This window comes from Gallus gallus, chromosome 4 (genome assembly GCF_016699485.2).
Source record: "Gallus gallus isolate bGalGal1 chromosome 4, bGalGal1.mat.broiler.GRCg7b, whole genome shotgun sequence".
Lineage (NCBI taxonomy): Eukaryota > Metazoa > Chordata > Aves > Galliformes > Phasianidae > Gallus > Gallus gallus.
Window position 1 is genome coordinate 5,008,712 of NC_052535.1, and position 24,606 is coordinate 5,033,317.

General features: G+C 49.9%; 1 protein-coding gene across 4 annotated transcripts in view; it reads right to left on the reverse strand.

The window, feature by feature from the left end:
- The window catches only part of MCF2 (MCF.2 cell line derived transforming sequence), a 50,109-nt gene extending 28,995 nt beyond the window's left edge, over window positions 1-21,114 (reverse strand). For 3 of the 4 annotated variants that reach the window (XM_015278484.4, XM_025150041.3, XM_025150042.3), the window contains exons 1-6: window positions 20,937-21,114; window positions 12,228-12,296; window positions 11,559-11,673; window positions 7,928-8,018; window positions 1,750-1,869; window positions 589-705 (exon numbers count right to left, since the gene is read on the reverse strand). In XM_015278484.4, the coding sequence (XP_015133970.2) occupies window positions 589-705; window positions 1,750-1,869; window positions 7,928-8,018; window positions 11,559-11,673; window positions 12,228-12,296; window positions 20,937-21,051 (627 nt within the window). In that variant the 5' untranslated portion in view covers window positions 21,052-21,114. Of the gene's footprint in view, window positions 1-588; window positions 706-1,749; window positions 1,870-6,089; window positions 6,174-7,927; window positions 8,019-11,558; window positions 11,674-12,227; window positions 12,297-20,936 lie in introns of those variants that run through there. The other variant, XM_015278485.4, reaches the window with a different exon arrangement.
- Between the last annotated feature and the right edge of the window lie 3,492 nt (window positions 21,115-24,606).

Below are 24,606 nucleotides of genomic sequence, written 5' to 3' on the forward strand. Positions count from 1 at the left end.
TAAATAAGCCCAGTTCCCTCAACCTTTCCTCATAGGAGAGGTGCTCCAGCCCTCTGATCATCTTAGTTGCCCTCCACTGGACCCCCACTAAGAGCTCCACATCCTCCCTGCACTGGGGGTCCCAGGCCTGGACACAGTACTCCAGATGGGGCCTCACAAGAGCTGAGTAGAGGGGGAGAATCACCTCCCTCTCCCTGCTGGCCACCCCTTTTTTTAATGCAGCCCAGAACACAGTTGGCCTTCTAGGCTGCAAGCACAGAATGAGCACAATGAGCTCAATCTGCCGTTATAAATCCATTCAGTGCCTAACTCCACTTTACTCCTTTGCAAACCTTATCAAGGAAAGGTAGTTGGCTCCAGAGGTTACTCTCAGCTATGTACTGCTTACTGCCTTACAGGAAATGTCTGGATGAGGAGCTACAAGATGTGGTTTAGTGGCTTGTGGTAGCAAGGCTTATGGGATGACAGTTGGACTAGATGATCTTGTAGGTCCTTTCCAACCTTGTGATTCCATGTTTCTATGTCTAGCAGGGGATCAGGTCTCCTCCAGCACATTCCCCACACCCAGTGTTGAGCCCTGGTACGTACAGTCCTGAAGATGACCCACTCGCTGTGGCAGTACTCCAAGGTGCCTCCAAACTCTGGGGTTAGCTGCTGCTCATCAATGTATGTCAGCAGGTCGCTAACTGAGCTCAGCATAACAACCTGCAAAGAAGGCAACACCATCAGCTGGTTGATCATTTCCACCTAAATCATACATGGATCAAAGCCTAGAACTCTTTTATGTATGTAAAAATTGAGTTTTTTTCTACATATTGCTTTTTTCTTATGCTCATGGCTTAACACAGCTTTCATGGATTTGACCACTTTCCTAAGGAATCCCTTGATCATCCAGGTGCTTTCTTCCTTAAATACAAAGTACAGTGAGATACTGTAGTGTGTGCCTGCATATCAGAGCTGAAAGCAAAAGTAATGCAGGTTTTGGTAAGAGATGACAAGTAACCTGGAAAAATATAGACACTGGAATATGACATGAAGCACTGGCCAACTTCACCTACATACACAGGCTTTTTAATATGAGTTTCTGGGTGTCTTGATCTTCCCTGTTAGAAGCTGTGTCAGTGCCATGGCTGTGATTGTCAGCCATGGCACTGACAATCATTCTAGAGTGAAAAATGCACAATTTGTGAAAAAATCCTATAGGAAACTATTGGTTTGCTTCTGGGGGTTTGTCCTTGGGCCAACCTTAGATTCCATAAATGTACTTTTCTTTTCTTAGTTATCACGTCCATTAATCAAGGTGGCTATAGAAGCCTCGGAAAGTTTGACTTCAGAGCATAAGAGCATTTCAGTTGCTATTTTAGAAACAAATAGCAACACGATGTTGGTATGGTGTTTACACTGAGATGAAAACGGTGATTACGGGTGGAATCCACAGCAAAAGCTTTGCTGGATATCTCTTGGAATTTCAGACATTAAAAAAATTCCAGAGCATGGTTTTATCCTCCATGGATGCATACATCCTTTTGGAGGGGGGAGGATAGACTGATAAAACCACCTGTTCTGCGGGGAATAAAGCACGCACAGGCAAGCAGAAAACTGCTACAGGAGAGATTTTGTAGAAATAGAGCACTAATGGCAGAAATGCTCCAGTTACTCCTCACATCAGTGCCTTCACATCATCCCCATCCCAAGGTATGCAGGCAGCAAACAACCACACACGAGGCACAATGCTTTGCACGCTCATACCGGTAACTTGAGCAGAAAATCCTCCTGGCTAAATCGAAATCCAATGTCAGTGAAGGTGCGTTGGAAAAACCCTGTGGGACGAAGAACCATCACCAAGTGCAGGTTCCCTGGGAATGATGCCTGCAAGAAAACAGAGATAACGTTCAACCTGGGGATGTGGCAGGTCCAACTGCTCCCAAACACCTTGAAAAGGTGAGAAAGATTAAACCTGAGGATCTTTTTCTGATTGTCCCCAAGAGCCTTTTTTGAATTCCACCACAGGCTGGACTATACACTTCCTAATGCAGGTGTAACTTGTCATCTCCTGATGCTGGCCCAGCTTGAGAGCTTGCCTGCAGAGCTCAGAGCCCACCACATGGCAGCAGTGCCATGGTTCACACCTGTGTGTTTGCAAAACTGGAGGGTGACATGAAGTGGTTCAGATATGGGACTTCATTGCAGGAGGACTGTGCAGCCCCACTTCCCTTTTGAACAAGCAAGTGGTTGGCCATGCACCTTGAAGGGCTGCTGGTAATGCATGTCAGAACGAAGTACTGCAGTCAGCACTATAAATGAGGGGGTGAAATTCCGTCTTAAAAGGGAACAGAGGGGTGGAAGTTTGAGGGCAATGAGACAGACTGAGAGTGCAAAATTTATTCCCAAACTTACTCCACTCATATCTATACCAAGCACACTCTGTTTGTCCCAGCTAATTATCAGGCAACATTTAATTTGTTGCTACTTCAGAATTTCCTGTCTATGCTACCAGTGATTTTTTTCAAGCATATGTTTTTGGCAGGTGCATTTTTAGACAGATCTGTGGAAAGGATGCTTGAAAATGAAAAAGAATTTTTAAGAACCTAGGAATCATACCATTAAATTATGGATAAGCCCATGATGCAAATAACAGAGTTAATGCGGATGTATCATTTTATCTGAGATCCAAACCAGGCCAGGTTACATTCCTCCACATATCTTCCTCATCTGAACTTCAGAACCCTAAAGCTGTCAGAGCTGTACGTACGAAGGCTTTGTGGCTCTCCCAGGTGCAATGGTAACCCAAGGGACTCTAAATGGTAGTGAAGTTCTAATTCTACATGCTAAATTCATATGAAAATACGTTTTCCTTGAACAGACAAACATCTAAGTCCATCCGAGAGCACTGGGTAAGCCTTCCCACTGCATAAGCACAGCATGTGCACACCAAGAGCAAGACCATACAGACAATTCCCCATCTCCTGCTCTCTCCAACAGCAAGACCCTGTTGAACAACATGCTCTCCTTCTCAAAGCCCCAGCATACCAGATGTGATAGCAGAGCGTACACCAAGAGTAAGGGTACTGAATATAGCTGTGTATTTTGCACAGTGCCTTCAAGACAAGGGCTGCTCCCAGAAACACGCATTAGCACTGTTTGAAAAAGCCACGATTTACAGTTGAGATCTGATATCCATGAACTGCACCATTACTCAATGGCTATGTGTTCTTTTGTAGGAAAGGTCAAGCTGCGGTCTCTATTGCCCACAACTCCACTTAAAAATGGACAGTGACTTTTAGGATTGAATAAGCCACGTAGATTCAATATATTGATCTGCAGCTATTTCAGGTAAGAGTTGAAAAAATATAGAAATGAATGTGAATGAAGTGCCAAATTCATATCCTTTGGAAGTCAACAACAACTGTGCCAGGGCAAAGATTTGGCATTAGATTCAAGAGCAAACCATAAAACACCAAAGAGGTTTACGCTGGCCCAGGTCCTGGGTGCTGTGCCTGTGGCACACAGCACCTGGGGAGCACAGGAAACGGCTGCTGGCCCCAGGAGAGCAGTAATGGGTACAGCATAGAGATCTGAGCAAGCTATGCTCATTCAGGTTTGATGTTTGGAGGAAATCTTTGCCTCATAGGGCAGTGAGGCCCTGGCACTGCTGCCCAGAGAGCTGTGGATGCCTCACCCGTGGAGATGCCCAAGGCCACCTCATTGGATGGGGCTCTGGGCAGCCTGAGCCGGTGGGGGGCAACCAGCCCATGGCATAGGGTTGGAACTGGGTGGGCTTTAAGGTCTCTTCCAATCCAAATCACTCTGTGATTCTCTGATCTCTGTCAAATCTGGAGGCAGCCAAAGACCTGAACCCAGCCACACAGTCACCAGGCCTCCAGCTTGGAAATGGGGTCTTGTTGAAGGAAGAGTGGCTGAGAGGCTGCAGGAGATGCTGGTTCAGCATCCTTTTTCACTGTTGTTTCACTACCTCGGCTCTGCTGCAACACAGACAGGCCCTCCAGCCCCTCTGCAGGACACAGCTCTCTTTGAAGAAGTCCACCTCTCACTCTCTGCTCAGCTCAGGGTTCCTGAACTGGAGCTTCCCATACCAGTAGAGAGAAAGTCGTCTTCAAGCTACTGGATGCTTCCAAGGACCTGGAGCGGTTCCTCACTTTGAGGCTGAGAAAAATCTCTGCCTGGGATGTAGAAAGCCTTCACTGAGGGAAACACCACCAGAACTGGCACAGCCTTGCAAACGTTCTGAATGAACTGAATGTTTACAGCATGAATATTTCACTGGAAAGTATCTGGCAAGCTCGGCACTACCCAGAGAAGCTGGCTGCCTCTTCCACCTCGCCAGGCCAGCTGCCCACCGGGCCCAGCAGTGCTGCCATAACCAGCCCTGCTCTCTGCACACCATGGGCTGCACTGCTTGGCCCTGAGGTCTGAAGCACCCCTTTGAAAGCATAGGTGTCTTGGGACACCTGTGGTTCCATGACTGCAGGACACCAGCAGGTGCTACAAAACACACGAGGCCATAACCTGACATATCTGCTGCGGAGTAAATTCTGACTTGAAACCACTTTATACTCCATGCATATATATCCATGTTTCTTTTGACACTTGATGTCCTTCAGCCAGAGGTAGCTGCACTTCTAGGATGGGTTACTTGATTTCCCTTTAGTTTAGAAAGCGCTGGTGGATTTTTTAGCTGATTCCATATACATAAAACCAAGGTCAGCACTTCTGAGTAGTTAAAAAACAAGAAATCCTGCTGTGCAAGAGATACATCGTGTATTTCTAGCATGGAATAAAACAAACAAGAAAACAAACTGCAGAAAGACAGCTACCAATGAACCCATGTACTGTGCCCAGCCGCACACTTAGGAGGAAGGATGAAAAGTTAAAAATATAGACAGACAGACAAGCAGACCAATAACTCCTCAGAGATAACTTTCCTGAAGGGACTGCATGTATTTCCATCGCTGCTACTATCCTCGTTCTTCTAAGGGTTGAAGTCTGGAGCTCTGCAAACTGAGCTCTGATAATACTGAAGTTAATGGGGAGGTGGGGGGGAAGACCAACAAAACATACCAAAAAACGTTCCCCATAATATAATCAAGAAAGCAGTGACAAAAGGGTCCTAAGATTTGCCTTCTGCTTTATCTTACAGCACTGAAAAGAATTGGTGCATAATAAATCACCTGAAAGAATCCTCTCAACTCTTTGCTTGTTGGTATTCCTTTGCAGCACTGGAAAGACAGGAAGCTATCAGGTACCAGCAGCATCTCACGAGCATTGTATGGCAAAGAACACCTTCAGGAAATTCCCCATCCTGAGCACACAGCCGTGTTTGCCTTAAGGCCCACATCAGCAGCACGCTCAATGATGACCGTGCTGTTATAGTCAATATAGGTGAGCCGGGTTAACACAGCACAGGAAAGGACACACTGAAAGCATCGCAGCTATTAACTCCTTACTGAATAGCTGGTCTTAATACATTTAGTGTGGTTTTACATCATGTTAAGACTGGCTTTCTGAGGACATCCTTCCCTGCAGTTCACCGGGCCATCTGTGAGGCTGGGGATCGATAGACCCGAAGCAAAAGTAGCACCTCCCGGTGACTTTGTTTCAGCCTGCCGGTGACACTGTTTCAGAGCAACGGGAATTGAAGCTAACGGTCCTTACGCAGATGCTGAAGTTCACGACTTTCTTCCGCCCCTAAAGGTAGAAGCCAAACGCCAAGTAGGGCCAACTCCAGCCTCACCTCCCTGACGGCCAAAACGCAGCTCCGGAGCGCTGTGCCGCCTTGATTCCAGCAGGCTGCACGGCCAACCCCCGGAGATGCCGCGAGCAGCGCCGCCGAGCAGCAGGTCCCGCCCAGGCCCTCTCCATGCCGGGCTTCCCCCGGCTGCCCGCGCCGCGGACGGAGCCCCGCCGCCCGCCCGCACTCGCAGCACTGCGGTGCCTCGCGAAGGTCGCAGCTGCGGCGCTCCTCCAGACGGCCGAGCCGCCCCGCCGCCCCCGCGGGGCCTTTCCCCGCGATGCGGAGGGGCTGCCCCGTCCTCGGGGCCGGGCCGTTCCGCGGGCACGCAGCGCCTTACCGCATCCCTCCGCGGCCTCCTGACGCCCCGCGCGGGGCTCGCCTCGGCCATGGCCCCGCGGCCGCAGCGCTGCGGCGGTTCCGCAGAGGGACGCGGCGGCCCCGCTCCCTGCTTCCCGAGCGCCGGCTTCGATTTAAGGTGGAATGCCAAAAATCAGCCTCGGAACGGGGCCGGCTGCCTTCCGCCACGACTGAGCCTGAGCGATTGCAGCACAGATTTCCCCCTTCTTCCCCCCCCACCCCTCCCTGCTGCGCTCTGAAGCACGCGTTCTGAAGTTGATTGGGATTTCGCATGCAAAGCAATGCAGTCCGTAGCAAAACCTTGAGCCTGCTGGCAGGGCCTGCTTTCCAAAGCAACGGCACAAGCGTGAGCCCGTGCAGTCAGTACAGAACGGCATACGCAAAGGAGTTAAACAAAAATCTGTATTCTGATGATTTAAAAAAAAAAAAAAAAATCCTGGATCAGATGCACGACTGCAGAGCTGCATATTCTGATGCTGAAAAAAATAGGGCACTGTATTTCAAACGCAGCTTATTTGCACTTCTTTATCCCAGAATTACGCAAAGATGAAGAATGCAGCACCCATCGCAGTTCGATTGGAAGTCAATGAGGATGTAACCTTTTGTGTTACTAGCACAAAGGCAAGGCCAGCAGAACCCTTCCTGGTCACAAAGACAGCCTGCCAGGGCTGGGCCCTCTGGTTTTTAAGGCGAGCTTCCCAACTCATAGCGTTTAGCAGACAGATTGCTGCCTCACTGCCCTCTGCACACAGCTGTGCTGCAGTGTTTGCATGCACAGCACTGATCCACCCCAGGCAAAGCTGCTGCTCTGCGTGGACACAGGTACACTAATAGGGTGTGTGCTCAGAGGTCACGCAGTAATTATATTTCCTGATGAAACACGAGATGAATGGCACTTCTGTTGAAGCTACAAATTAGGACAGACAGGATTTTTCGTGCTTGAAACTTCCAAACTATGCAAAGCACCGACATCACCCTTAAAGGAAGCTCCTGGTATTCCCACTGGTTCGAACACCGGCAGCAGAACTGAATTCTGATGATCACTTTAAGGAACTATTTTCTATTTCCCAAACGCTGCCTTTTCTCTCGTGATCACCACGTGTGCAAACTCACGTTATAAAGTTCCAAAGAGGGGAAAAAAAAACAAACCTCACAGCCCCAAATACTGACAGCAGTACCTTATGCACAATGCTGAAAGGTAATGGCAATCCTTCCTTCCTTCCATTGGATGCCTATGAGCAAAATGCCATTAAGGCCAAGTCCAACTGGACCAGGAATGCCACGCTCTAGTTCCCCATGGCTCAACGTGTTGGTGAGCTGCAGAAACCTTGCTTTATGTCCAGAACAGGCAGCACAAAAATGCTTGTAATAGGATGAATGCATGCGTGCACATTTAAAACAGCTTTTCCACCCAAGCCCACAAACAAATGGCTGTGCAGCCTAAGAATCCAACCCTTTCAGTCACCGAAAATTAGGTAAAACACACTCTCACTAATAACCAGTGTCTAGAAAGAATATCTGTGAAGCCAAATTCTCCACCCAACAAAATCATAAACGTGGCAGAAAACACATTTGGACCACTAAGGGAAAGTACAAAAACAAGCAAATGAATTGGTTTAATGCTCAAACAGCTCATTTATGCATTCAAATGAGGCACAGAGCCATGACTGAATTAATCACAGGGCCATAAAGCAAAATGCTACCAAGAGAGAAAGCACGAGCATCATTGCTCCTGATTCCTAATGCTTTCTGAAAGTGGCACAAAATGGGCACGATGGCTTCGTCCCTTGAAAGAAATCATCATTAAAGAGGACTTACTGCTATTCTTTGGAGAGTCATTTTGACTGATGTCCACGTGTCCAATCTTCTATCCAGGATTAGGATAAATTTGGTGTCCGACTCATGTTGACTATAGGATTAAAAACAAAAAAAGTACACGAATAACATTTTGAGGGAATGTGACTTTGTTCCCTGTCCCAGCTTTTCCCCTATCCCCCCAAAAAACAGCCCCAGGAACACAGAAAACAAAGCCCGTTCTGACATTTCCACAGGTGTGAGACAATCACAGAATGGCTTGGGTTGGAAGGGACCTCAGGGGTCAGCCAGTCCCAACCCCCTCCTGCGGGCAGGGCTGCCACCCACTCAGTCAAGCACTGGGTCAGGTTCCCCAGGGCCTCATCCAGCCTGGCCTCCAACACCTCCAGGGATGGGGCATGCTGCCAAAATACATTTGAAAATATTTCCTGGTGCAGACTCCAGAAGAAATTTGGGAAGTCCATCTCATGGCTGAAGCATTGCCTCCACAATGGGCAACTCTATTTGCCCATCCAAACCTTTTACGCTGGTTTGTAATCCCATAAGGAAGTGGGGGAGCTCTGGGGATCCACATGCCGCACTGTGACCCAGTGCAGAGGTGAATTGTGACTATAACAAATAGGGCCTTGTCAGGATATCTGCAGGGTACCTCCAACTGCAAACTGGAGTTGTGTTTGCACACAGGTAGGGGTACACCACCCCTACAAACACATACTATGGATATGTTAAGTCAAGCTCAAAGTGCAAAGGTTTTGTGCCTTTATGCAATTGAAGCATTGTCACTGAGGCATACCAGAAAACAGCAGAGAAAATAAATACAGTGTGTTACACATGGGTCACACACAAAACCCTGGCACATAAAGTGTGAGGTGAGCTTACACACTGTCATCTGGAATCAGGCTCAACCTTTCAGCCAAAAGCCTTTTTTAGCCAAATTAGTTTTGGCAACACGGAGAAGACTTTGCATATTTAATATCAGGAAACCCCCAGCAAGAGTTTAGTAACAGCAGCAGGTGGGAGAGGGCCAAAATGATCCTTTTGTCGGAGGCTCGTTTTGATAATGAGGATAGAACTGCTTGATTTTCCAGTGCACAACTTTAAAAGGCAGGTCTCTGCCCAACCAGATAGCATTTCCCAGCTCGTGGCAGTATTGAGAGAAATACAGCATTTACACAGCACTGCTGTCATCATAATAAACCCCTTCAAAAATAACACCAGCAAATCCAGAACCCGAGCAATTCTGAGAAGGCAGCCAGACCTTAACGCAGTGTCAGTTCATCAGAGCACACCCCAGTACATCATTTAGTCCAGACAAGGTTACATTCAGTGAGCAGCCTCTCAGCAAGCTCATCTACTGGTATCAGTTCCCTTTCATACACAAAGAAGCAAGTTCCGAGCTGTACAAAAGCCCTGAAATCCACTATGGAAAAGGTTTAATGTATTTTGGGGGCAAACAGAGCATGACTATGGCTATTTGCAATCCAGGCCTCGTGGGATGATCAGATTTCCAGTCCCATGATGTACCTCTCAGACTGACAAGAAAAATAAACCAATGCATTCTCACAAATGCTTGCACGAGGCAGCTTTATATGCATCCAGCAGCATATGATGGAAACGGATAACCAGGTAGAGGCTTCCTGTCACTTTTTTCCTTACCCTTAATTTTGTATGTGTTGCAGGATGCACGAGACTAAATATAAACTTGGGAGGTTTTGCAGGAGGGCTTAAAATTGGACCCCCCAGTCTGCAGCTGGGAAGTTGTTCACTGGGCTGGGAGGCTGCTGGTGGATCAGAGCACACCCCAGCTCAGTGCATGGTACTGCTGCTCCGAATTACTGTGGTTCCACTGCTCCGTGTTGCCAGCTGTGGCTGTATGTCACTTTACTCCAATATGATGATGCAAGTGAAATACACCGGGTTTGTCTAAATACCTCAAAGCTGCATCATCAAGATTGCTATTAGGGTCTCCTTTCTGCAGAGATCAGGATCTGTCCCACTCTCCTGTGCCTCTCCTTCAAGCACACCATTGTGCAGTGCTATTCAGCAAAGCCCATCCCTCAGCACACAGCCCACCACGTGTATTTTGACTGGGGTGCATGGAAGGTGGAGACACTCTACTTATCTTTCTGTATCATTATTCTGTATCATCTTCTCTCTTGTTTTTCTCTACAGCTCTTCCATACAACCACGTCCTGCAGTATGGTTGCAGGAATCCTAAAATCAAGTTAAATGAATACAAAACTCAGCTTCCTCCTCTGTCACTAACACGCTCGCCTTGTTGAGTGAAGAACAGTTTCCAGCTGTCACCTCCAGGAGAAGCACTCCATGAAATTCAGCTCCCCAGAATACTACAGACCTGACATCCCATGCAGTTCCCTCAGACTGGTGCCATCAGACAACTCATAGTTACTGCTGCTGATGGCAATGGAAAGGCACAGTGCACGTGGTTTTGACAAACCCATACCCATCCATAGGTACATGATAGGGAAGTGTTCATGTATCTACAGCTCATTCATTTCAGACTCCAGTGTTGTTAGAACAGCCAGGTACTGAAGCAGGCTGCGATGGTGGTAGGAGGACTAGAGAAGCATGATTAAAGTGGTTTTACAAATAACACCCTGAGCATGGTTGAATCACCAGCAAGCTCTCAGCTCTCATTAGTTTCTTGATTGAGTTTGACCTATTACAGGGACAGCAAGACTGCTAATCATGCTCACGCCATGGTGTTTAAAGTCACATGGAATAAAAAGCCCTGAAAGTTCCAGGCAGAGAAGCACACACAGAGCTGGGGGCAACCTGCCCAGCACGACAGGAGGGAGAGACCCCTCTGCAAGCCTAACTCAGGAGCAACACAGCTTCACAGTAGATCAAGAAAGAGGACAGAGAAACCAGAGGCCCTTTTTACTCCTGCAGAGGTGGCAAAACAGACAGTACTTCTCCTGAGGCAGCTGCTGATGGAAAGCTCCCATCTAGCTGCTGTCAACCCACTCTCCCTGAAGGAAGAAATTTGCCAAAACAGGCATTATTCAAGGAAATTAAGCATTCCAGGTAACTGAGTCAGGCTCAGCAGCAAGAAGTGAGAGCGCCATTAATCTGAGCACAGAGCCCTGCATGTGGTTGGGACAGATTGCTGGCTGCTTAACCCTGGGATACAGGCACATAATGGAGCTGCAGCACGCTGCTGAGTGATCGGGTGTAATGGGGACCCCAAATGGGTTTGTTCCTGTAATTATTCTCTTCCTTTGGTTACATTTCCCTTTTCCACAGTAACGACTCTCCATTTGTACACGTCACAATATTACTCTGCAGAGGAATGGCATATTTAAGCAGTGACACATGTCAAAGCTTAAAGGAAAGCTTGTTGCTAATTAGAAACTTAATAAACTGAACTGATGATACATGCAGGCTGGCAAGTAATAAGGACGATGCCCATTTTTTATCTGCAGTTACTGGCACATTAAGTACCACACCTGGACACCGCAAGAGCTTGCAATTAATTGCTTGTCTTCTCCCCTGCCCTAGGAGCTGAAGACATCCCTCGTGCCCACGCACAGCATTAAGCTGGAGATACTGCACCTAGCCCAGGTCAGACCGACACTGCCCATCACAGGAGAGACAGAAGGCAGCCACATACCTCGGGACCGATGTTAGGTACGTTAAGACCTTACTTATAACGTCCTCAGGCACATCGTTGAAGCGAGAGTTGTCAGGCAAGGTGATGATCCAAGCCTTGTCCTTCCCTCGGCCACCTGGAAGGAAGACAAGAGTGCCTCTGTGGGTGTTTTCTGGGAGAGCCAGCAGCAAAATCCAGGTGCACAATCCAGGTCAAAAAAAAACACCCCACCAGCCCATAGCCTATGTTATTATAGAGGGTATTTACATCACCAGAACAGCCAAAAGTAGGTCAGATTCTGGCACTGATTTCAAGCACAACGCACGCGCACAGGTGGTAGAAGCAAAACTACCTGGTACCAAATATTTCCTTTATTTACTGAGCACACTTTACGTGAGACAGAAGTCAGAAATGCAAGGAAAAATCCACGCACACTGTCCTTGAGCTTACACATTTCAAAGCAAAATATTTGCAAAGCTTTGAGCATTTTGAAGGAACAAGTATTGTACGGAGACAGAAATCTAATACACTCTTTCGAGCCACCTCAATATTTTATTAACAGCATTTCTAGTGGCAATGAAGCCTGCTTGACAGATAACATCCCGTATGGAGTATCACTTTGCCAAGCAGTTCATCTGGAGTATTTAATTACAACACGAAGAGAGAACATGGAAGGCTCCTGCTGCTTACCAGAAAGAAAAGCAAACTGCTTCATCAACTCATCGCTGATGTCCTTCGCACAGATGGGTGCTGTCGATTCTGAGGGGAAAAAAAACAAATGCAGCAGTCAAAAGGAGAGGAAAAAAATCAAAAGCAAACGCATTTATCAACGTGTTAACCCAAAAGTGGGACTCACACCAAATGCACCTTCCCCAAACTAGGGAGGAAAGTCTGTAACAAGGATTTATGGTTTTCTATTGACTCTAACAGGGTGAATGCCATAACTCTGCAGTAAATGTCTTCTATCAAATGTGCTCGGAGAGAACTGCTTGGGATGCTGAGAGTTCTTCCCTCAACGGAGAATTCCTCATGGAACTTTCATACTTTGCAGTTACCAATTGTACCCACCTGTATTCCAGTGCTTTGCAGCCACAGATATCCAACAGGCTGAGCAGACAGGACCGCTGTAGACAAGGTTGGGGTTTTCATACTGTTACACTTAACTTTGAGCAAATAAGCTTCTGGAAGCAGCCAGGCTGTTTACAGCTGGCATGGGGCCACTTGCACTGCAAAGGCCGTTGTTCTTATGTTCACTATTAGAATTCTTTTTGATCAAATAATGGGAGAGGCTGTTTTAATACCATATTTAGCACACTATGACCATTTCAGTGGCAGTGAAGCACATCAGAACGACATGCATAATTTTACCTTTCACTGGGAAAAGCAAACAGAAACCAGACTCACTGAACACACGGGCATTATTCCGGATTATCTATAAATGGAACGAGAGCTGAAAATTAAACATCTTTGTTCCCACAAAGAAACGTTTTGAAACATCTATACACATTAAGGACCTTCTGCTTTCCGATAATTACATTTTAAACATTAATTGTTTTAGGGAGCCAGTCCCAACGAGCGTTCTGTTGGCTGTCCTAAATCACATTGGCCAATACTTCAGCACGCTCCACTGTAATCAATATTTATCCTATTTCACTTGTTCCCAAAAGCTTTCTGGTCACTTTCACTTTACCTAAGGATTTCTCAAGCACTGAGTTGGCTGCCCTGAGCTGCAGCACGGCAGCCCCATGGGTGTATCAAACACACTCTGTCTGTGGCCCTCCACACCACTCACCTGCACCCTCCTGCTTTATGTACATGTAGACAAAATTATTGATTAGGGATTGGCACTCATTCTTGATTTCAACAGGCCTTACAGTAAGCTTTGGTTAGGAAGAAGTTTGTTTTGCAAAGACATTTCAAGTATTTCTTGTTCATTCAGCTGACTGCTTCACCTAACTCGGGGGAAAGCAGTGGTGATAACTTTCTTCTGTACTTATTCATTTCTTTTTCCACGTCAATATTTTCATACCGATAAGAATCGCATGAATAAGTTAATGAGCTCCAACACATGGAATATACAATAACAAACACACTGGCCTTGGAAAACAGAGAAGCCCCAAGGCCAAGTGCATGTTTATCTTAGCTGCCTCAGGAAGGTGTGGGGCTGTTCAGCAGCAATATGTACATTTCCAGTCCAGGTGAAGCTCACAGCGCGGCCCACACCTGGTGTTTGCTTTCCTGAAGATGCAGCCACAGAGACACTGGGTGACAACTCAATGCCCATGTGTGACTCACGTGCACAACACTAAAGCCAAACACAGTTGCAAGCTTACAATAAACACAGCTTTTGTTTGCTATTCTGTAGTGATAAAGAAGGGAAATAGAATCATAGAATTGTTAAGGTTGGAGAAGATCTCCAAGACCCCCAATTCCAACCCCCAGCCCAATCCCTCAGTGCCACACATCCACTGCCCTGGGACACCTCCAGGGATGGTGACCCCACCACCCCCTGGGCAGCCCGTGCCAATGTCTCACCACTCTTCTGAGAATTTTTTCCTAAAATTCAACTTGAAATGCTGGTGCCAAGCATCCTCCAGGCCACGTGGCCAAGTTCATGGCATACTGTGGGACTGCATTGGATGGAGTTCCCTCCGTGCTTTGGGAGCTGTGATCTCCAGCGAGCTCCTGGCTCCCAGGTCCACAGAAAGCTTCATTCTTGACTTGAGCACACAGATGGAAGCCCAGATTCCTACAGCATCCCTATGAATTTGAGTTCCTTGCTTTTCAATGGATCACATTTTTGGAAGGGAGCATTCAGCACAAACAGAAAAATCAGGTCCTTCCAAGTGATCTCACGTTGAGCACTCAAAATTTAACTCCTTTGAGGGAGAACCAGTGCAGGCTGGGGGAGCACCTCCCCTGCAAACCCTCACCATCCCAGCAGGCAGTGGCAGCCCAGAGGAGCAGCAGCTGCCTTCGGTGAGGTCAGATCACAGTGGGCTGACGGTGTTCTCTTTGAGCTGCTCCTCAGCCAACTCATCCCTTGTGCTCGCTCTGCATTTGTCATCAAATGCATCTCCCAGGAGAAACGTTGGAGAAAAATCAAGGGATTTGCATGTTGCTGTGCCTGTGACACAGCAATTGGATGCTGCAATCCTATACAGAAGAGCAGCCTTTGCTGTCAAATATTCACCTCTGGGACAAAAAGCAGTGAAAGGCAGTGGGGCATCAACAATATCCAGCATGACCTCAGCTCTTAGTGAAAGCAAACAGCACCTAAACAATACATTTTTATAGCAGTGTAGCAACTGCAATGGCATTCGGAAAGAGGACAGCAGTCATCTGGGTCCAAATTCACTCACAGAACACAGCAGCCAAGAGACTCAATTAAACTGCGAAGTGCTTTGCTCTCTGGTAACTATTGTTTCCTTTTCTATTCTAAACTTTGCAGGTCCACAGCATCTGCAGACAGCAGCTGTGTAATGCATCTGCCAAGCAGACGTAACAGCGCCTTACATTTTACAACACTGGCCAAAGACTGTTTGCAACTATAAAATACGCTTGGAGATGGCTTTGTTGTGAATGAAGAATAATAGCTCTTCCTGTGAGTGTTGCTGTGTAGCCTAGGAAACAAAACTGAACCAAATCAAATGACAAGCGTGAAGGATCACGTTGAGCTTCTCCATGATCTGCTTGTTCTCTGTTTTTTTGTCCATTTGGACGCCTACACCCAAAGCAAAAAGGTTTATTTGGTGTCAGGGGAGCCTGCAAATGAGCATATTTGTAACCTATTTCCATATCACCTGGTGACTTTCTAGGTTAACCACGGTCACCAGCCGGCATCTGTCCCAGCACGTCCCACCACCATCCCAAGCGTAGTGTAGACCCACACAGAGCACTGACAGTCACAGGAAGGTGCTGTGCTTGGGCAGCGTCAGTGAGGGCTCCTCCAGGCTGACATGGGAACTCATGTCTGTGGCCAGCATTGCTGGGAGCTCCCACACAGCTGCTGGAGCACGGGCTGGGCCGGGGCACGAGGATTCATCAGCCCTGCCTTATCTGCCATGCACAAGAGTTGGAATAGAAATCACTTGGAGCAGAGCACTCCATCTCTCAACCCAGTGCAATGAGTACTGTCTCCACTTCTCCTGTTGAAGTTGTTCTGCGTTGCAAAATTAAATATTTATTGAGGCAAAGAATGGAAACATAGCCCTACAGCCAGGCAGAAGGACCAACACAGCAGCCTGCCATTTGCCCCAGCTCAGTCTGGATAGCCATACCCCATCCCATAGCTGCAAAGAAGCACTCGGAAGGAGTGAGCCTGCAGCCTGGCACTCAGGATGCTCACTCTGGAAGAGTGTCATGTGTAATGTAATGTAATCACCTGCAAAAGCCCAGGGATTCCACCAGGAAGAAGGGAAGAAATCCATGCCACAGTAGTGGAGGGAACCTCACCTTGCTGCAGCAGATCCACGTCGTTGGGGCATCCCAGCCACCAGTTGCTGAGCTTTGCCACTTGAATAATTCCAAAAAATGCTGGATTCAATCCAAGACACAACAAGAACCATTGTTACCCTTCCTACCAGCACACCATGTCCAGAAAGCAATGTGGTGGGAGATACTAGAAAGAACACCGTTCCACCCTGTCTACGAAGTGCCCTATCGCGCACAGCCCACTGGCAGGAGGAGCTCCCCACAAAGCCTGCACAACTGCACTATCCCCAGGAGGGACCTTGCAGCTGGCTGCAAGCAGTGCAAGGACAACAGGCACCCCTGCACCCCCTGCGCATTTCCCCATGGAAGGACCCTAAAATCCATTGGATCCAGCCTGATGCCTGCACCTGTCCCAGGCTGAGCACAGCAGGGCAGGCACGGACGCACGCAGCAGCCTGGCCTTTGGCCAGCAGTGTGAGGCTGCTGGTTCTGCTCGTGCTGTTCAGCACAATGTCTTCGTTAAGGAACATATAGCAAAGAATGGGACATTGTACTGCTTGGAACATAAGGCCCATTGTGTTTACAAAAGGCTTATTTGCAGGACCTGGTCTGGGCAGAGGACTGACAGCTGAGGTCTCGAGGGCCCTTCCTGGTTAAGAAAAAATTCTTCAGTAGCTGGGAGTAAATCCTGCTGCAATCACATCTGCAAGTGATCTACACTGTATGCGTAATCTTTGGTTGTTTCTAACAGCAGCCACGTGGCTCTGATCCTCCTCCAGCCACGGAAGTACAGCAGCACACTGAGCTCAGGCACATCCAGCAGCTTGCAGTCCCAAACCATGCCACCACTCCCCAGGCCAGGTGAGTGACACAAAAGAGCCATTAAAATACTAATGGCAGAAAGCTTCTGTACCTGGAATGCCATGAGCCCCAGTACCCACAGTGGTGCTGCATGGGGACAGCTCCTGTCCTGCAGCCATGGGCTGCCGACCACTTACCCCCATAGCCACACCGCATCCAAACCCATTGCACGCCTCTCCACAAGCCTCAGTCCACATGGGTTTCCCAATCCACGTGGCTCCCAGGTGTCTGACAGAGGAAGGAGCCGCAGCCACACATGCTCAGCATCAGCACGGGGATGGCACAGAGCTCAGAGCTGGAAGGAGCAACACGCAGGGCGCAGATGGGACAGATCACACCAGAAGCATCATCCCAGGTGGGAAACAGAGGCAGGAACATCTGGCATGAGCATCTCAAAACCACCCAGGGATTCAACAAGCCTTAGAAAGCCCCAGGAGGGTTAGTGCATCGCTGTGCTGGATGCCCCTCGACCACACCTGGCTCAAGGACACCTTAAATTATCATTTGTCAGAGCAGGCAGATTCTAAGGAAAGGCTCCAACTGCAAGCTTGTTCTTTTGCTTTTCCCCAAGCACCCACTCCGACAGAGTGTAGGAGGCAGGATATGGCACCAGATGGTCCTCCCTGACCCAGTGCCTGTGCTTCTCCTCTAGAGCCTCCCAGGGCTCCACTGCAGAGGATGCTGCAGCTCAAGCACAGATTCCACACCTGGAAGCAGCTATCAACATCTGAGAAACCAAACAGCAGAAGAGGGAAGCTTCTCTGAAAAGCTTTAGATTTATAAAGAATGATGATAGGAGTGGAAACAGAGAAGAAAATGCTACATTGCGGTCACTGAGCAGTTCCACCTGGGTGGGATCTCCTCCAGCCAGGAGCAAACAGCAAGCAAATCTCAGCAGCTCTGCTCACAAAAGGCCAGCCAAAAGTAAAGCAAACTACAGCCAGGCTTACACGTTATCTCCTGTTATCACTGCAGCTCATCTCCTAACATAGGGGAACGGAGCGCCGGGTCTGCTCACATCCAGCCAGGCAGCCTGCCTCCTCACATCACCCCTAACTAAGCAAAAATGGGGAGAGACAGAAGGCAGCTCAACCACACATGAATTTGCATCTATTGCAAGAAATGTAATAAAAGTTTCTCAACACCCACCCTGGTGGATTCAAACTCAGTGTGGGAGTTGAGAAAATTTAGCTCCTCAAATTTATAATCCTTATGAGCTCCAGGGTACTCTTGCTTCTCTCCTGCTCCCCGTTTCCATCACTCCTCCCTTGTGCAGGCTCAGCACCAGGTGCTGCACACACACAGCAGCTCCATGCTCGCCTGCCAGCTGTGCACCGAAGCTGTGCCAGCAGTGATCACCTCCCAGGCAGCGCCATCGGCCTCCACCACAGAGCACTTTCAGCACAAAGGACTTCCCAAGCAGGCTGCTGCAGAGCCAAATAGAAGCGAGTAAATGCTGATGTGCAGTTATTGGTGCATACAACACCACAGAAGTGTTGCTTTTTCCAAGCTGAATTCCAGCTCTGTGCACCAACAAAGTAACTCATCGCACGTGTAATAGCAGTAAATCCTCGAGCCTGAGAATACCCGCTTAGAAACCCAGAATTAAGTGCAGGGAAGTCACTGGAACAATGTATTCACTTTCACAGCCCACAGAGCAAGGAAACTAAATTGTACAGCCAGGTTCCCACAACAGCATAACCTGGGAACTCCACTGTAATTGCAGGAAACTAAAAACAATCGCCCTCAATTGAAAATGCTCAATTCTGTCCTTCCCCCACTGAGCAAAAGCCCATATCCAAAACCAGCAAACTGCTCTTCCTGCAGCAGGAAGAGGTTGGCAGCACAGGGACAGCCCTGTGCTCCTGCGTGACCCCATCCCCGGGGACAGCCCCACAGCTCCCTGGCAAGGGTGGTACATTGGAAGCCTCTTCTTCCCCCACCGTTTCACACCTCGGTTCCTCCCCTCCCACACAGCCCTGCTGTCACTTCACTTCTGTCTTTGTACATGAATGATGAACGGTTAAACCTCAGTTGTAGCAAACGTGACTGATGGAGAGGAAGCGCATCCCACGTCTGCCGGTCCCATTGTGAGTGCCCCGCATCCCCTGCAGCACCAGGGCAGGTCTGGGTGACAAGGACACTCTGCTTCCAGAGCTCTGTATGTGCTTAAGGCTCCATTAAGGAAGGAACAGCTCCAAAATCCCTGGGATGTGTGCATCTCACTGAATGGCAGATATGGGAGAAAGATCACCTTGCGCTGGAAACGAGCAACAGGTGTCCAGTACTGAACACAAAGAGAAATAAATAAACCATGACCCCCAGATGAGGCTGAATGCTCAAAAATCAGCGAGGAGGGAATAAACCCTCTGATCTAACATCTCACGTCCTGAGGAACCTTATTCATTTTTGTATCTTTTTTCATGCCTCGTTTTAGGAATCTATGTATATCCTGCATCACATGTCCAGACCGTGCAGCTCTAACCGTACAGCTGTGCCTTTGGGGAGACATTCTGATATTACAGAGGTCATCTGGCAAGAGCAGCTCGCCAGGATCCCACTGCCCAGTACCCTGCTCCCACACAATGCCATCTGCGCCCCATTCCTGTGCCACCAGCCCCTGTGCAAGCGCTGTGGGTGCTCCATCACCAACACCAGCCCAAGGAAGACCAGGATTGTTATTTTTTCAGTCATAGCCATTCAACGGCACCCTCTGTCACAACGATCACCTCTACGCTTCCCCATCGCATTCACAGGTGCAGGCACATGCAGAGTGGCACAGGGCAGCGTGTGATGGAAGCAGAGGGTGCTATGAGGAGAGCATCCCCCGAGAGCCGCTCCCAGGAGCAGGGGATGCTTTGCTAAGTCCACACCTGCAGCTCTCCCTCCTGATATCAATTCCTCCCGCGCCCTATGCTGCGTTTTGCAAAGAGGTCGAGGGAACTGGAACGAAGCTGTAAGCCTTTTTGGGTCAGTGTGTCTTTCCTGTGCCTGGCACGGCTCCAAGCGCACTGCCAGCTGTGAGCTAATGAGGAGTAACGAGCACCTTCACCCCCCAGCAAGGGGTGCGTCCTCCAGTGGCAATGGAGCCACCCGGAATGCCACCACCTTCCCCAGTTATTAAAGACCTCCCTGCAAAAATCAGTTCTCCCCGCAGACAAACAGAATGACAAAAAAAAGAAGTCAATGCTGCAGTGTATGAGCAGATCATTGTCCATCAAAGGACGCATTGTTGAGGCACAAGAGCAGCTTACTGCCCAGGGCAGCGGGTCAGGCTGTACCCTGCCATTACAGCCATGCGGCCCTACAACCCAGCACATCCTGCAGCTCTGGGCACCCCCTGACGTGGGGGTCTTGGCAATGCTGAAGGCCCAGGGCTGGGGCACGAGGCTGACACCAGCTGCACGTGCTCTGCACACACCGCTGCTTCGCTACTTTGGAAGCATAGGAAGGGCACATCGCTGTCCTGCAGCTTCGCAGAGCCTTCCTCAGTTGCAGCTGTGGCAAATTGGAGAGGGGAGCACCCCGGCACCTTTCTGCTTATCAAAGCCCACCTCCTCGCTTCAGGTTCGTTTGGAGCGATGCGTTCCAATAACAAAAAGGAGATATCGGCAGCACAGTGTGACAAAGACTCTCCTTAAAGAGAATGAGGCCACTCTGCACCGGTAACGTGGCCCACCAGAACCAAAAAGCCCAGCACCCTCGGTAACAGCCTGTACAGAGCGCACCGGGGAGCCTTCCCGGACGGGCGGACTTCAGCATCCCCAGCACTACGTCTGCATCCCGCTGCTGAACTCACACTTTCCGTGCGACGGAAGTTACCACCTGTGGGCTCTGCTCGGTGCCCGCCCGGAATAGTCCCAGCCGCTTTTAAACGATCTCTATTAAGAACGTGAGCGCAGCTCCACAAATAGACCCGGGCCGTCGGCAGAGGAGCGAACGGCGGGGACAGCCCTGGGTCCCCACGGAGCCCACGCGGCGCCGCGAGCCGAGACCCCGCGGGGCAGCGGGCAGCACCTCGCGGCTGCACCCCACCGCCCCCCGGCACCCGCAGCCCTTCGGGGATCCGATCCCCGCGCCCCGTCCCCGCACCCCGGGACTCACCGGCGGCGGCGGCCTCCAACAGCGCGGCGGCCCGCAGCAGACAGTAGTAGCGCTCCATCTCCCCCGCCGAGGTACCCCCCGGCGGGGGCCCGGCCGGGGCCGGCGCCAGGGCCATGCCCCGCGGCAGCGCTCCGCCGCCGGCCGCGCTCCGCCGCCCCGAGCCCGAGCGCCGCCGCCGAGGCGGGGCCGGGGAAGGGGGAGCCGCCTCTGCCCGCCCCAGGCCCGCCCCGCCGCCCGCCCGGGGCTGCTCCCCGCGTCCCGCCCCGCCGTGTCGGGGCTCCCGGAGCTGTGCCGGCGCTGTCACGTCGCCCTCGGCCGTGCAGGGGCTGCTCGTGTCGGGAGTGCTGAGGCTCCGAATGTACCCTGTGGGGCGTGCAGGCCGAGCGCAGTCATTGCTTCTCAATGACACGCCTTCTGCGTTTCCTATTGCAAAACTAGATTTTCACTTGATCCGCTTCTCTTACTCCTACCTCCAAACAAACAAACCAACCAACCAACCCAAACCGCCATGTTTTCATCCTCAGTCAGCAGTACTGTAGGAAATTCCTTGAGCAGTACCGAGAACTGTGCCAGCAATAGTGCGTCCAGCAGGAGCAGGAGGCGGTCATCCCTCCACACTCAGCTCTGCTGACGCCACACCTCAGTGCTGGGCTCAGAGTTGGGTCCCTCTCTGCGAGAAAGACATTGAGGTGCTGTGGGGTGTGTGCAGAGATGGGCAATGGAGCTGTGAGGTGTCAGGAGCACCAGTCTGGTGGGGAGCAGCTGAGGGAACTGGGGTTGTTCAGCCTGGAGAAGAGGCGGCTCAAGGGAGAGATTATTGTTCTCTACAACACCTGAAAGGAGGTTGTGGTGGGACAGTGGTCGGCCTCTTCTCCCAGGTAACAGTGATAGGATGAGATGGAATGGCCTCGAGTTGCTCCGGGGGAGGTTTGGGTTGGATGTTATGAAAAATTTCTCCTCAGAAGGAGTGGTGATGCACTGGCACAGCTGCCCAGGGAGGTGGTGGGGTCACAGAACGTGGAGATGCGGCACTGAGGGATGTGCTTCGCAGGCAGTGTTGGTGGTTGGTTGGACTAGACGATCCCAGTGGTCTTTTCCAACCTTAGTGAGACTATGGTTCCATGATTCTAAGCCATGCACAGCTGCAGCTGACCAGCACACACCGCCCACCTGACCCAGCAGTTCTCACGCCGAGGTTCAAACGATGACAGCTCATTGCCAACAGCAGCCGGAGCTGCCCAGGAAGCCATCACAGAGAAGTGGATGTTCCTGTTTTTCCAAAACAACCTTTTAATTACGCTCCTTACTATAATAGCAGCCTTTTTCCAACACGACAGCAGCTGGGGCTATTAATTTAGGACCCAAGGTCTAACGATGGTAATATGGAAACACCATACTTCAGCAGACCTCGTCCTTCCATGCACTGATACAGAATTTTCCAAGGAAAAAACGCCCCGCTCAGTCAGCAATTCCTGTTTGTGACAGCAGATTCTCACTCAGCTGGGTTTGAACCATTTTCTGTCTGGCCATAAGGTGCATTTTGTACAAGCAGAGGGAGTTCATGCGCAGTTACTCATTGAAAAAGCCCAGCTCAGGAGCACAGCAGTAAAACGCAGCTATAAAACAGCCACACGTGAGGCTGTGAGCGTGGAAAGACAGCTGTGCTGCGTTCCTCTCGTCTTCTTATCGCAGAAAGGCTGCTTTCCCTCAGCTCACGCAAAGTGAAACCCCTCTGAGTACATCACGCAGTCACACAGCGGTTTGGGTTGAACGGGCCTTAAAGATCCTCTGCTTCCAACCCCAGGGGCAGACACCTCCAGTTGGGCCGTGTTGCCCTCCTGGCCTTCCAGGGATGGGCCTCACTGCCCTCAGACCAAAGCATTCCTTCCTTCTACCTCACGTACATCTCTCTTCTTCCCATTTAAAGCCATCATCCATCGTCCTGTCACCACGTGCCCTCGTAGAGTCCCTCATCATTCCTGCAGGCCTCATGCAGGCACTGTTAGGCCGCAGTGTGGCCTCCCCGCAGCCTCCTCCAGGCCGCACCACCCCAGCTCTCAGCCTGTCTCCACACCAGAGGTGCTGCAGCCCCCCACGCACCCTTCCAGCTTCCTTCAGACCCCCCAAAGTCTCTCTCTCTGTGTCTGCCTCTGTGCAGAGGGCCAGGCTGGACAAGGAGGCGAGCATTGGCCCAAAGCCTGCCTGTCTCAAGGCTGTGCCTCCTGGTGACAGGATCTCCTTTGGAGATGGATCTGAATAAACGCACCATTTCTCCCAGCACATATTTTTATTCTAATTCAGGAAAAACCTATTGCTGCAGTGTTTTTCCCTGGCTTGGCCCAATCCCAGCCCCTGGACGGCCGCTGCAGGCACACTGCTGTGCTGCACCGCATCAGCCCTGCCTGTGCTGAACCGGTGCTTCCTCACTGCACGACAGATCCTTGTGAGCTGCCCGCTGCCGAGCCCAGCCATGAGCCCAGCCTTTCACCTCCACGCCCAGACTCTGATGGACAAAAGGAGATGGAACAGATTTAATTTTTAGGGTGGTGCAGGGAAGTGGAAAACCTGAGCCAGATGAATGGCGTCTGGAGCCTGCCCAGCCAGGAGGGACCCTGGCCACACTGATGCCAGCTCAGCACGCCGCTGCTTCCATCAGGACTGGGATTTTATTTCACCTGCTAAACCAGTGTGAAAAAGGAACCCCTCGTGCTCTCCCACTCTCTTTTTCTCTGCCTAAGCCAGCCTTCATTGCTCTAACCTCTGCTTTTGGATGGGAACACACACACACACACACACAGGTGCCCACACGCCCTTCCTGCAGGCCACAGCATATTTTCCAGCTCAGCAGGTTACCAGCAGACATGGTGCTAGCAGCAAGCCTCGAGCAGAGAACAGAGCAGAGCTCGGCACTGTGCACACCATGGGTGCAACCACACCGCCAGCCCTCCTGTCAGCATCCCAACCCTCAGCACAGTGGTTCTCCTTGCTGGAAATTGCCTTACAGTGTAGTATTGAATCTCCATTTTAAGGTGAAGTGGTGCACAGATGTTTTAAATGCTACTTCGAAGCTTGGTGGAGCACCCCGCTCACACTGACTACTCGCCTACAGTCCTCCAGCCAAGTTTCACTACCATTCCACATCAGCTATTAAGAGGCTCAATGCATGTATCCAGTTTCCAATAGTACCAGCTTCTCCTTAAAGGTTATAGTTTGTTTTAAATAGCACAGCCATCTGTCCCGCGGAGGCTCATGGGAGTTGGAGAAATTGAAGCAGCCAAAACAGAATTTTTCACACTGACTGTCAGTTTTCATTACGAACATTTCAGCTTGAATCAGACACGTGTCCTAAAAAGTATGTGTTTTTCTTGTGCCTTACACCAGCACCACGAGACCTGCTGGAACCCACTGCATTGGTGGAGTCTCATCCATGCAAACAGCTGCCCTGCACTTCAGAAGCTGTGTGTACCTTACCAAGCACAAAATAACCCTCATTTACACATTTCTAGTCTTTGAGCTCAAAAAAAAAACCAAACGTGAAATAAATAACAAAAAAAAGTTAATTTGTTCCAAGTAGCCATAACGCAGAATCAATGCAGAGCATTAAGAAAAAATCCTCATGCTGTTACTAACAGCAATGCCAATACCGTGCTGACAAAAACAACATAGGACC